The following is a 15464-nucleotide window of genomic DNA, read 5'->3' as shown; positions in this document are numbered from 1 at the left end:
TATATATATATATATATATATATATGAAATATATTATATTTCCTCAACAAATTAGTCTAATTATTAATTCATGAATTTAGAAGTATAAATTGCATGATTTATTGAGTATAGGCAACACTTTCTACGGCTACATGTATTAAAAGTGATCTACCAAATCAAAACATAGAACAACGGCTAAGAATGTTCCGTTAAAGTTTGCGGTATGGAGGGTAGAGGTAAGGAGGACCATCTCGGTGTATAGAAAAGTGTCTGTAGTAAGAAAGCAAATTAAGGTAGCGCTGTAATAGCAGGTGGAAAACTTTAAAAAACAGCGCCACAAACTATTAAAGTAGGATAGTAAATTAAATTCTTTTTTGAAAGTCATAACTATATCAAAGAAACTATTAATATATCCATTCATTCAAAAATTATACTTAAAATATATAACTGCTAAATACCATACAAGACGGTTCTCCTTACCTCTATCCTCCATAGTCTGCGACAATAGCAATGACAGCGCAACCTGTCATATGTCGTTTACTGTCATTAATGCCAAATATCAAATTTGTCGTACAATTATCGTCCTTCAGAAAATCAGAAGAAACGAGAAGCTATTAAAACTTACCGTTATCCTTATTAAACTCTAATATAAGGTTGCTTCTTGCTAGAATTTTTTTATGCTGAATCAAAAAACCCTATAAGGCAATGGCTAGGAAACATGTCAAGGAAATCATTGAAAATCATCCAAAAGTGTATTTTTTTATGTTTTTCAATACTATTCCTATCTTAGATTGCTAGTGCTATTTTTAATCGAGTTTGTGAAGAAGTTACAATGAGATTTTTTGTGGACTTAAGGTGAACATAACCATTAAAATAAGATATACAAACCCCCTTTTGGCATAATGGCTTCTATAAAAAGATCCTGGAAATTTCGTAAGTATCCACATTCTATTTATTTTTGTTTGTTTATTTAGTTATTCACTTTTTCAAATATAAACCCAAGTATAACTACCCAGGTGGTACTGTTGTGTCCAATCACAATAATTTGACTAATGATATATAAATATATTTCAATACAACTTTTCTAAATGATTCGGGCATTTTAAAAACTTAACCCTACAATAACATATGTATGTTATGCTTGGTTACACTATGGAAATGTTTTTTGGTATTGTAATTAAATTATTCTTAGATTAAAATTAAATAATACAAAATTGCATAATTCAACAAATTTTTCACGTTTACTTTCTATTGAAAATGTTAATTACATAATATTTTAACATTTATGTGGGCTTCTGATTAGTTCACTAACTCAATAAGAAATATTCTTTTGTACATTTTGCACTCATTTTTAATTATATAACTGAATAACTACTCACATAGTTTTGTTTATTGTGACACTAGCATTGTCAAACAAGTGATGAAAATCCTTTATCCAAATTAAAAAGGAAGTATCTAGGAAATATGGGAAATAAAGCATACAAGCAGTGGTATATTGGACTGAATTATTAGTCAAACAAATACATTAATGATAATAAATAAAATATATATGCATTCAAATTTTAGAATAATACTGTATTGAGTACTTAATTTTAATTTAAGAAGTGCAATGTAAATAATACATTGAGAATCAAGATAATATTTATTTGTTAAATCAACCAAAGTGAGTTCATTTTATACTATATTTTATAATATTGACTCTTATTTCAAATTCCTCCATATTCATGTATTCAAAATGTGGACTTTGTGATAATTAGTTCCACAAACTGTTTTATCATGAAGGTCTTCATTCTAGTTGTACTATCAAGCATTTATGATGTTTCTTAGTACTTTATTTTGATGTGATTAAGTTATTTAAAAGGCTAGCTCAAGTATCTGCTGCCATGAGTAGTACTAAATAACTAAACATAAATATGCCATCTAAATCTCTTTAAGTGGGTATTCTCGTCTGGAAGCCTAAATTTTAGGCATTTTGAAACTAGTAAAAAAACATTTTTATTAACCAATTTTTTTATATTGTTTATTGACTTTTGAAGAATATAAATAAAATAAAAAAAAATCAGAATTTTCATAAATTACAGGACTGTAAAGTGAGGGTACAAACAAATTTGTATACCCTAGTTGACATGATTCCAGCCCTTCTAATGATCTGGACCAAAAAAATTAAGAAAATTTCTCAATCTGTAAAGATGCCACTATCGCATAGCCAAAAAAAAATTCATAAAGTGGCTTCGACTTGAAATGAATTTTTAAAAATACTCCAAATTGATTTTTCTTAAAATCCAAGGCAGTCGTGATAGAGAGATATATAAAAAAGATTTCCACCAAATTTATCAGCTCAAATCAATCTTTATTAATGACCCTAACAAATAACGTAATCAGTTCTTTAAATAATTAAAATTATTAATTAAAAATTAAACAGTAAATAAAATTTAAAAAAAATGGGAAATTATTCACTTTGCACTAAACCCCGGGCAATGTTAACTTTTTAATTTATGAAAATAATTATTAATTTGAACAACATAACTACAATTTACAAGAAAATTAGGAACAGTTATCACAATTATACTCTGCAGTGACGCTATATAAGGCAGAATCTTGAAATGCCTTTTCAAGTTCGAAGAAGTAGACTCCGAAAGTGTATAGAAATGCAAGGTGCCTACTTTGAACATTTATTATCGTTTTTTTTTGTTTTTATTTGATAAGTTGTAGGCTAACTAACAAAAATTTTTTACATGTCAATTTTTTCCTTATGTAAGTAACACCATGTTTGACAGTATGCAATTTAACTAGAAATGTTTGATTGTGTTTCAATACCTCTTGTATTGAGTATTTTTGATCAATAATTATAATTTGTGGTAATTTTCTTCAGAATGTCTATTTATGACAAACAGTTTCCTTGTCATGTACAGCGATCTAAAAATCTATATATCTCCTAAACCATAAACTTTATCGAGTTGAACAAAGAGGACATTTTTGTTAAAAAATCCATTGAAAAATTCATTTTTGCCATCTTTAAATTATACAGATTGTCCCTATAAAAGTTATGGACTGTTAACCATTGGGCATGAGCCTCACTGGTCTTCAGATAGAAATTTAGAATAATTTATTCCATCAAGCACACTACAAACGTAATCATCCTTTAAAAAGTCATAGTGATCGAACGTATAATTTAGAAAATATACATAAATATAAGTTCTGATTTTGCAACTTCAAATGCATAAAGCCTCGTAAGAGAAAAAGTCCCAGAACACTCTGTATATACCCAATTTCAGTTAATTGATGTATCAACAATACATAAGAACATTCATTGTTTTCAATTTAAATACTTGATAAAATTGCATCACGTACTGAAAACCTTGTTATAATATTTTTAAAATCGATGTTAAACATTGCTAACAAAACTTTATCGAATCTCAAGGTAATATTTTTTAGTGGATAAGTGCAATTAGATTTATATTCCACAGTCAGTTGCGGCGCGTGATTCAATACTTTGTGGGTACACAATTTAAGCTAAAAAAATAGGTGTCACACGACCACGCCCAAAAATATTATTTTTTATGCTATCAAACAATCAATCCCGATTATAAAATTGAAGGATTTCATTAAAAAATTCAAAATAAATAACTTAACCATGCTGATAAGTAATTGGCCAGTTTTTAACTGGAAATCAAAGTCTGTTTTTCTTTTCCGAAATAAATTAATCAATAACTAATCCATAAACATTTTGGATCTCTTCAAACATTTGGTTTTCAATAGATAATGTTGCGAGGGCGGTTGACCTATTTCACCCATTGTATTTCTAAGAAATTTTTCATTCGTTTTAAATCTATACCAGATTTTGTCCATTCTCATGCCTCGTACCTTCCGAATAAGATGAAAGGCTATTACTTACATCACACCTTTACAACCAGTTATATTCACTTGGATCGGATGTCCTACACTTTTAATGGAATGAAAGAAAAATTAATTGTCACATATTGCACAGTAATATCCATCATTTTATCATAATCCCGTTTCGATACCAATTATTACAATCTCGAAGTACAAGTGCACAGATTTAATGTGCACAGGGACCATAATGAATGATGAACGTCGCTATAGGCTACAGTAGTGAGGGAAGCATGAGATTGTCCATTTAGATTTAATATTCTCAAGATATTGCGACTGACATACGACAAACTATAATCCTAGATTTTTCACGTTACACATAACAAACGTCTTGCGGCTTCGAGATTTGTTAATGAAATAATTGTTCATTTCTTCAAATTGAAAAAAATCATTAAAATTATGGCAAGATTTTAAATTTGAGAAGGACGAGCATATGTGCCGCTGTAAAACATCGTCGCCTACCGGAGATGATTATTATCTTTTTAGTTATGCAGAAAAAAATAATATTCATAACTTCTTTTAATACAACATGATTTACTTTCATTTTCTTCCAAAGATAAACATGTTATATGGAAATAATGGCCCAAGAAAACTACCTTTAGAAAATATCTGAAGACTTTGCCATCCATAATTCATTCACTGTAAAATATTTTCATTGAAGGGTTTTTTATTGTACAGTAGATGAAAAATATTATTTGGCTCCGTGAAACGATCGGCAGCAACCTATTTTTCACTATTGGTGCCTAAACTCATCCAGTCTACTTATATCGAAGTACAAGTGCACTGATTTCATATGCAAACACACCAGTATAAACTTCTAACATCGTTCTAGACTATGGAAGTGATGGGGACTAAGGGGTTGGCCAATCAAATCTAATATCCCGATGTATAATGATCGAAGATATCGCGCCGACAGGCTAGTGTTCATTTACCTCTAAATTTAAATTATACGATGGTGGAAAAACGACTTTTCGTTGAAGACTGTACTCTAAATAAGTTTTCAACATAATCTTCCTTTAAATTTACACACTTAGTATCGCAAAGTATGCGTATTTCTTTGCCGTTATCTGTTTATTACTGTGAAATCGCTTTCCAACCAGCTTTTTTTTAAGTTTTGAAACAGACATTCATGGGAGGTAGCAGTTTGGCTGGCTGGTAGTCACGTAGCCTAATTAGCTTCACAAAAACTTTGAGCCCTCTTTAAAACCAAAAAACTATATACTACTTTATTTTTATTTTTTATTCCTCTATAAGACCCAGATTCATCCATCTTTGGAGTATTGCTTCCCACATTTGGAAGTCGACTCCCAAGCATACCCTGAGGATGCTCGCCCTAATACAGAATAGAGCAATTCGACTTATAGACGATTTAGAGTTTACCTGACTCTTTTTTGCCGATACTACCACGGTAGATTCTCTTTCGAGCTAATTTCGAGATAATCCCACCTAGAGGAGTTTTGACAAGACCTACTCGACAAGCGGAAGTGGCTCATGTACACCGATTTGGCCTGGAGACGCCCAGAACGTCAATTTATCTGGACTCGCTTCTTTGGATATGTGCAAGCCTGTAGAATCAGAAAGCAAGGCACATTTTTGCCGAACAATATAATCTACGGAAGTTCAATACCCACAGAATCTCCACACGGCAGACAACACTCGAATTACTCGAGTGTAATCGATAGGGTTTTCCCTGTTGTGCTTGTTTTTTACATAAAAACAAAACAATAGCGGACGAATGGACAGTCGCATTGTCATAGTGGAAAAAACGTTTTTTCTACAAGTGTAGTGGTTTTTTCTAAAGTCAACAAATCAGGTTAATATTGATCGGTTTCTGCTTTCTTGGGAGCACGTTCCTCGAATGAAATTCATTGTGTCAACTTCATGTTTTTTTATTTATTCATTCAATGTCGCATCAACTACAAGGTTATTAGCGACATGTCAGCTGTTTACAATTTATGATACAGTTGAGTGTCTTTTAGATATTTGATTAAGTCTGCAGTATTACAATTATTGTTCAGCAGAGCGACCATGGTGTTTGAGAAGTTGTTAGTTAGTCTCTCGTTTTTGTACTTTTTACAGTTCAATAATAAGTGTTTCATAGTTATATTCTCGTTACAAGCTTCACGTATTGGTGGGTTGTTTCGTTTAAATAAATAGGAGTGTGTCACTTTGGTGTGCCCCAACCTTAAGCGATCGATTTTTATTTGGTCCGTACGATGTTTGAAGCTGTTTTTTCATGGCTGGACGGATGGTTTTATAGATTTTAATATCGACTGCGATCTGTTCCATTCACTTTGCCACTGGCACTGTACTTATGTTTTGATTGTCCCTTTATAGTTGTTTGCTATCACTTCCCGTACAATTGTTGCTTCGTTGTTATCTGCTGCTTCTTTGGCACATTTGTCTCCTTTTTCGTTTCCTGGTATGCTTGTGTGTGATGGGACCCAAATAATTGATACGTGTGCCTTGGTTTGGTGGATAAGGTGTAATTGGGTTTTAATAAGGATACTTATAGGGTGTTTGGAAAAGAGTTGTTTAATTGTTTGTATCGAGCTCATGCTGTCTGTAATTATGACTATTTTATTGTATTGATTTCTCCTAGCGATGAGTAGTGCCTATAATTTGGCATAGAGTTCTCCAGTGTGGACGCTGCTATGTGGAGATAGTTCAAATGTTTGTATTTCGTTCTCCACTACTACTGCAGCTTCTACGCTATTAGGTGTTTTGGAAGCTTCGGTGTATAGAAAATGGTATTATATGAAGCTTTTTTCCATAAGAGTACGGAACGATTGTGTTATTAGAGAACGGTTTGTTTTTTCTTTTTTAAAGGAGTTCATGTTGACGTTGATGGTGGGAATAGAGATTGTCCAAGGAGGGGGAACTTCATTTTTATTTATTTAGAATATAATGATGTGCCCAAGTTATATACTGCTTGTTTCGTAAGAATTTTTTTCAATTGTGTTAAACTATCCATAAATAGGTTCTTTAATGCTCTCATCATCCACTATTTGGACCACAAAGTTGAAGCCTTATTCGTTTGTGCTAGTCTTGAAAGTGAACTAGCAATACATTTTCTGACGTTTTCAATATGATTTTTCCATCGCATATTTTTTCATATCAAGTATAGGCTTTTTTTTCTAATACCTCTTCTACCTTGGCACATAATTTCTTTTTTTTTCCAGTGACAGGATAAATGGTCGACATTTTATCTCTGTTACTAGGTAACAAAATGTCACTTTTTACGAAATTACTTTTTTCCCAGCACATAAGCAACGGTAGATATTGTGCATTGCGTGAACGACATGTTCTTTAAACTATTCGGTACAGCGTGAACGACATGTTCTTTAAACTATTCGGTACAACAGTCAAATTTTCTTGTGTTGAAATCATATTTCTTCGTGCCATCACAACTCCCATTGTTGTACTTAGTCCCAAATCCGGTGTTATTTCAGCTCTATCATAAGTTTTAAACACTTTATTAGCTACTTCTGTCCTTTGTGAGACCGATTCATCAACTCTTGACATTTCGGCCAGTAACTTTGATTTCGTTTAGCAAGATTAAAGAACCACTACGTGGTAGGAGGTTTGCAACACCATAAGACAACTAAAATTGTGCGCTAACACTCCAATAGTAGTAGTAAATGCTGCTGAGTCTGATTATATGCAACACCTCCCAAATCGTCTGCACCATGTGGTGACAGTATATAATGCCGGTGATCAAATAGCGAAAATCTTTACAAAACGAGATAAGACACGTCTCATCATGAACTGAACAGTAAACAACTCGTCCAGGTCCGCATTACAATATTCAATTATCAAAATCAGAAGAAAAATACTGTGTAATTCAAGTTTACTCAAAACTCAGATTAAAGAAATGTTCTCAATTTACTATTATATCATAAATACATTGGTGATCGAATAACTTTTGCTTTTTTCTCCAATTCCTTGAAAGCGTCAAAAATTACAATTTATACGGTTTTTTTAAATAATCCATGAGATAGGTAATCGATATAAATATCTCTAATTGATACAAACATTTTTATGTGTAGGATTAAGTACTCGTATACTTTTATAACTATTTGAAAATATAATTAAATTACAAGTAGTGTCGTTAAAAATTTTGATGAAGGTCGAAAAAATTCTATAAAAAACACATCGTAAAAAGTTCTAGAATCAATCAAATTGGGGGTTGTGCTATGAGTCCATCCATAATAAGTGTTAAGCACAATCCGTAATGGAGGAACTTGACTTCAACAATCTTAACATAAATGCTCTACTCAAATATTCAATTCTTATCATAAAAAACTTTAGTTAAAAATCGAGATAAAACAAAATACTAAAATTTATTTACCACATATCACATTTTACAGAGTATTCCGGGAGTGAGTAGATGACGTGAAAATAATGTTGTGACATGACCCCCCGTTTTTGAGTTATAGACCTTAAAGTTGCGAAATCAGAACTTTTTTTAAGTATATTTTCTAAATTATACATTTGAACATTAAGAATTTTTATCGGATGATTACGTATGTCCATGTAGTTTTCACGGAATAAACAATAAAGGTACTCTTTGTTTAACTCAATAAAATCAGTAGAATTTTTTATTGCCATGAACTTTTTTCCATAGGACAACATAAATACTCACCCTCTTCCACTTCCCAATCTTAGATCGCCTGTGAATTATTTTTCCTTTCATTTTTGTTATATTATTTTCCTATCTTCCTACTCTTATTTTTTTACCGTCGTTACCACGTGATTGGTAACTTTCATCGAAGACGCGGTTCCGGAAGAAATCGTCTTCAAGTCCAACAAAACGCAAGGAGTGGCTGGAAAGTCAGAAGAATACTTAAGGCAGCTAACCTTAAACCAAAAAGGTCCACTACTGGTCCCAAATTAACCCCAGCCAACCAAGCAGCACGTCTATGATTTGCTAGAAAAGACGTTAATTGGACTGACGAACAATGGGGCTCCGTCCTTTTCTCAGACGAAAGCATGGTAGCGATAGAAGAGGACGAGTATTGCATAGAAGATAACGTAGTTTTTGGATGGTTTGGGCGGACATTTCAATGAAATCAAAAACCGAATTGGTTTTTTTTTCAAATTAGCGTTGGAGTGGAGGGATTCACAGCGAACCGACACAAAGGAAAAAATTTAAGAGATCGCGTCGTTCCCTACACCATTTTCTTCAGCGAAAACTTCATTCTAATACCAGATAATACCCGTCCACATATTGCAAATTTTGTATGGAAGTATCCACCGGGTGTGGAAATTGCCATTATGGATTGTCCAGCGTGTAGCCGAACTTAAATTCAATCGAGAATTTATGGGATGAACATAAGGGGGAAGTTAAGGCTATAAATCCCGCACTAGCCACAAAATCGGATACAGAAACGGCACTCTTTGAAGAATGGGATAACATCGAACAAGATCGAATAAAGAAACTTATACGATACATGAAAAAGCGATTGGAAGCTGTTATTACGGCCAGGGAAAATATCACTAAATATTGTAAGGTTTTCTTTCCCAAACAATAACTTTATAACAAAATCATACATTATGATTTAATTTTTCATGCCGATTGTATATCACTTCGAATTGACAATATTATTTCGATAGTTTTATAAAACTTCTGGATCTTATGTCTCACGTTAGATTTTTGCTAAATATATTTCGTTAGAGAAAAAATTTTATCCAATAAACATAAGGTGTTTTTAATCTTATTTACGGTTATAATAACGCTGTTTCAAATTATCAACGGTTAAATGGGATCAGTCAAAAACTTGATTTCGTTTTATAAACCAATTATATTGTATGTCTTTTAAGAGAACAATGTAAATCTTATTATCGAAATTATTAACTGCGTCATTAAACGATGACAAAGGAAAAATATTACAATGAACGACAATAACTAAAAGTACGCTCGGTATTTAACAGTTCTTATCTTGGAATCACCAATTACACTGGCCGAAAAGATTTTGGTGACACAGGCCACATCTTAATTTTTAAAATGGTAATACCCGTCCAACAATAGAAAAATATTTATTAAGCCCTAACAAGTACCACTTTTCAATAGCTTAATTATCCCTGTTTACATTAGTAGGTAGGTCATTTTATAAAGGAGCGGTTAATATCGGTAAATTTTATTGCCGAAAAAATATTTAAACTGTATTATTCAGAATAATAAACATGAAAATAACATTAAAAATTAGTATTATGTTGAGTTTCATAGTAAGTGGTTCTCTGATCATAGTGCAAAAAGTGATTATAAAGACGAAAATGTCAATCGCGCCTCAGTTGCAAAACTTCTACTGTCTAATTTTGCTATATTTGTGAAGAATTTAAGGTGAAATTGCAAGCCAGGGCATTTTCCGAAAATGTGACAGAAACCTATTTCAAATATTTTTGTACTTTAATTGGAGACCAAGACAAGCAGTGGGCCCCCACGCGTGCTGTGTTAGTTATAGCGTATCATTGGTGCAGTGGATGAATGGGAAGAAAGAAAGTAAAAGAAAGGCCTTTTGGAATTCCAATGGTATGACGGGGCCACTAACAATTTTGATAAATGTTATTATTCCTAACATAGAATGAAGGTTTTTTAGGAAAGGTAAGCACAAGATTGAGTATCCAAATTTGCCATCTGCTATACGACCTGTCCCCCATAACGAAGATTTACTACTACCGATTGCGCCTTTAGATCCACAAAATATTGTTTTAGAAGATACTGGAGGCAACGTATCATCAGGAAGCTGCAATGAACCGACCCTATTTTTACTCCAAGTACCAGTTCCGGCGAGCCACATTTGATTGTTCAAAGTGAGTCGAATGATTTAGCACGCGATTTGAGGTTATCAAAGCAACAGTTTGAATTTCATGCTTCTCGTCTTAAGGAATGGAACTTGTTAGCCAAAAAGACAAAAATTACGACCTTTAGAAAAAGAAATGCTACAATTTCTGCATTCTACAGTATGGAAAATTCGTTGTTTGTGTGTACGAATATTGATGGTCTATTGAAGAAACTTGAGTTTCTTCAATAGAGTGAGTGGCGCCTATTTATTGACTCGTCTAAATACAGTTTAAAAGCAGTGTTATTACACAATGGAAATTTAAAACCGTCTCTACCAGTTGCTCATTGTGCGAAGATGAAAGAAACTTATTAAAATATTCGCTTGCTTTTAGACAAAATAACTACAACACTTATAAGTGGCAGATATGTGGAGACCTGAAGGTAATTGGAATTTTTAATGGGACTTCAGGGAGGGCTTACAAAACATTGCTGTTTTCTTTGTCTATGGGATAGTAGATTAACAATATGTAAAAAAAATGGCAAGCAAGAAGTGAGTTTCAACCGTGATCTCAAAATGTTGAGTTCATACCCCTTTTAGATCCCAAAAATGTCCTTCTGCCCCCCCCCCCTTCACGTTAAACTGGGATTGATGACAAACTTTGTAAATGCTGTGGATAAAGAGGGTGATGGATACAAATATCTTAGAGAAGTCTTTCCCCAGTTGAGTGATGTCAAATTAAAGGAAGGTATTTTTAATGGGCCACAATTAAGAAAATTGCTTAGAGCAACTTCGAGCATGGAAGGCATTTATTAGTGTAGTGGGGGGATTTTTGGGCAACAATATGGATCCAAACTACCAACAGTTACTTGATGAACTTCTAGAAGCCTACAAATCACTTGGTGCTCGAATGTCATTGAAAATTTCCCCCATTCCCCATTCTGACATTTTTTTCCCGAATATTTGGGAGCTGTCAGTGATAAGCAGGGTGAAAGGTTCCACCAAGATAGAACAATGGAAATTCAGTATCAAGGACGATGGGATTCGGCCATGATGGGTGATTACTGTTGGTTTTTAAAAAGAGAAAGTGCAACCACTCATAAAAGGAAAATATAGAGCTAATTGATATTTAAAGTGATTTCCTTCAAAGATTTTGTTTTTAATAGACGTGAGGCATGTTTATTAGATGTAAACTATAAATATTGTCAATATATACGATTTAAAAAGCGCGAAATTATTTTTTTAATGAATATTAAATATTTTACCGATGAATATGGTTCTATAAATGTAACAATATAAAAACCTTACGTGTTACAATTATTTTTTTCATATTTTCGTATTTGTATAGGTCCATTTTATCACAATATGCTATTCATTCTTTTGTGTTACAACATAAAAATTTTTTTGTCGACCAGTGTTATTAGAAACTAAAACAAGTTATACAGAAGTTAGATATATACCTGTAGATTACTTTTTTTAATGACGTTTTGTTTGAATAAATTATATTCTACTTATTTAAGAAGGACAGATGTGTAATTTCCGTTATAAAAATATTATTAAATATTATAATAGTGTTAATTTTTTTTAATCATCTCAAGTATTTGTTGAGATATAATCAATGGATACACAACAAGTTTTTAATGTAGTTGATGATTTGAATGTCGATTAATCGATTTTCAATCTCGATTGATTTTTCGAATGGCAACACACTCATTTTAATGACTGTTCTTATATGGTGTGGAGGATTTACTCAACTGTCAAATATCAACTTTTTATTCCTTAAAAGTGAAAAGAAAAATCGAGTTGGAGAATGTAATGTTTTAATACTTGGACAATTTGTATAATTATCATTTTATGTAAAACTACGGCTACTAAATATTTTCGTGGAAAATTTGGTTGCGATACGAGGTCTGGCTATTAAATAATGAGACTGGTTACAAAAAAGGGTTTTATCATATAAATTATTCTGCATTCGAATCCTCCTCATACAATATACTCTCCTCGCCACGCCACACCACACACCTTTCCTTACGTTTTTTCCATTGATGGAAGCAGTGCTGGAAGTCTTCTTTGGTGAGTGCTTTTAGGATCTCTGCCGTTTTTTGCTTTACCGCTTCCATCGACTCTAATAGGGTCCCTTTCGCAGCAGATCTTTTTCTAGCCTTTCAAAGAAATCTGAGTAGACCTGTTGACGCAAGAGCTTTTGGTCAAGAGTCAGATTTTTTGGCACCAACTTCGCACAGACTTTTGTCATGTGTAATTCCTCGTGAAATATTTTTCTAATCGTTCCTTTATCGGGGTTTACAGCCTCGGCAATCGTCCGGATGCTCATTCGACGATCTGCACGCACAATTTGGTTGATTTTGGTCTCTGTTGAAACAGTCATAGGGCGACCTGGGGATTGGTTATATTCAGTGCTCTCTCGGCCATCATTAAAGCGCATATACCACTCAAAAACACGCGCAGATACCACTCAAAAACACGCGCAGATAGAGAATTGTCCCCATACAGGGGTACAATACAGATTATTCTTAGCGCAACCGCATCTATTTGTAGAACATCCTTGACGGCATTGACAAGAAATGAACTTGCGCAAGGTTTCAGAAATTTCACCAATTTTCGTCGATAATGGCACAAATTATGAGTCTTGACATTTCTATCACCCCAAGCATAATGCGTAAAACTCCCGAAACGCTGCGGGAGTTCATTTTTTGTCTTAAAGAAGGAATGATGGGAGAAGGGGGCAACTCCTAAACCAAATGATAAGCCTTGTTTCTTCGGTATTTACATGAAAAATATTACCTACATATATCTTATTTATATTCAGGGAATTTATTTCATTCCAATGCAATGTCTCAAGTTGTAAGTGTGAAGCTTTTAAACTTGAAGATGGACGCAGGGGTAAATTTTCTGAAAGGGAGGGGAATAAAAAATAGATCAAAATTCGAAAGAAAGAAGTTAAGCTCTTTTCTATTAGAAAAAGTATTTTGCTTGAGTATAATACTACACCTCCACAATGGATTATTATTTTAAGAACAGGTTATTATGATGAAAATTTTGAAATCGATCCCAATACTGAAGATTCGTCGAATATGCTCTGAAAAAAACAAAACTTTTGGCTCCTTAAATGCTAAACCAAATGTAGTAAAAGGCTCAATAACGAATAGGCTCATTGTTTGAGCTCTTTAGTCACCATATCTACTATTTGTAATGCTTCAAAATTCCTCACATTTTATACAGAGAAGAAAATATTCAAAAAACGTATAAAAACACCCTCGAAACTAGGCAACTTGCGGTACCTCCTGTTTCCTCCCACCTCGACATGTCATATTTGACCTCTACTACTCGAATATCGTATCGAAAATTCGATCCTGAAAAAGTATTCGGTCTATTGAAGAAAAACCGAAATTTTCACGTATTTTCACAAAAATCCGAAAATGGGAAAATTTTCAATTTGAAATTTGGGGCACTTCTCGAGGTCTGATCTTGAAAGTAACGACATATTCATGTTCAGTAGGATCAAAATATGTAAAATCGACCCTAAGAACGTCAAAATTGCTCACCCTACTTTTTCACGGATGGGTAGAACCTCAAAAATCGACCAGGGCCCTCCTATGCCGAATTTCGAAGGCCTCCGATCTCTAAAATTTTCTTTTGGCATCACTGCCATTGCCATTGCCACTTTTTCTTTAAAATTCACTGTTTGCCATTACACTAAATTTATTCCATTGAATCTCATAATAATTAATACAAAAATCTATATATCTAATTATAGTTATTAACAATTCCTTGTCAGTTGAAAAAAGATTCATAGGTCATATAATAAGGCAACTTCCTAACTTTTGGTAGTGTTAAAGAAAAGTCATTTTCTATATCCGTTTTTATTTGATTTTTCAATAAACAATTTAACACAAAATATCAACACTGAGATAACAGCCCACAAACAATATTGTTGACAAGTTTGACTCAAATTGATTTTGTTCCAAAAACTACTTCAAGTTATAAATAATATCAAAAAAAAAATCATAAATTGACAGTTACAGATACCTCGAACATACTCAGTCCATTTCAGAGCAGAATTTTAATTTCGTCGAATCATCCCAACCGACGTACGTCTTCTATAATCTACGACATACGTGATGCAACATCATATCATACATTTTTAAGGTAGCCCAAACTACCCTATGCGATTTGTTAAAAACTAGGTAGGAATCACCATATTAAAAACAATAAAAATATTTCCATATGTTTCGGTATAAAACTGTCTTACTTTAGCAGATAAAATTTCATAAGAAATTGGGATATGCCTCGATCTTTGTCTACAAAACCTCGCATACAAACGAGTTTCCATTTCAAGATATTCAAGTTTTTCTGCGCCAGAATCACACTGACTAATAAATCTAAAAAAATACACAATTGTACAGCCGGTTCCTAAAAAAACGCATAGGACTCTAACTACTTTTTTAAAAAAAATGAGCAGTGTATTTTAGGGTCACTAATATCTTAGTTTTATATTTTATAATAAAATATTGGTCAGATGTTGATTTAGTGGTCATAGAGTGTTATATCAATGATTATTTTTGTCAATCTGACATAAAATTGATACTTACATCACCTAAAATGTCATTACAAGCATCCCAGTAAAGTATATAAATATCACTGCTCAAAAGGGTACAAAAGCAGTGAAAATGCTGCACACCTGTTTAATGTGAGTCCCAGATATAAACAAAAGGGTCATGGGGGAATCCCTGAACATCTACTCATAATTTATATAGGAAATAGGCCTAAAAGTACAGGTTCGGATTATCGAGT

At 32.9% G+C, this 15464-nt stretch overlaps 1 protein-coding gene across 1 annotated transcript in view; it reads left to right on the top strand.

The window, feature by feature from the left end:
* The first annotated feature begins 518 nt into the window (after positions 1-518).
* The window catches only part of LOC130446599 (katanin p80 WD40 repeat-containing subunit B1), a 64871-nt gene continuing 49925 nt past the window's right edge, over positions 519-15464 (top strand). Inside the window, exon 1 of the mRNA XM_056782961.1 lies at positions 519-912. Within this exon, the coding sequence (XP_056638939.1) occupies positions 882-912 (31 nt within the window). The 5' untranslated portion in view covers positions 519-881. The remainder of the gene's footprint in view (positions 913-15464) is intronic.

This window comes from Diorhabda sublineata, chromosome 7 (genome assembly GCF_026230105.1).
Source record: "Diorhabda sublineata isolate icDioSubl1.1 chromosome 7, icDioSubl1.1, whole genome shotgun sequence".
Classification (NCBI taxonomy): domain Eukaryota; kingdom Metazoa; phylum Arthropoda; class Insecta; order Coleoptera; family Chrysomelidae; genus Diorhabda; species Diorhabda sublineata.
This window is presented reverse-complemented; position numbering and strand designations above follow the sequence as displayed.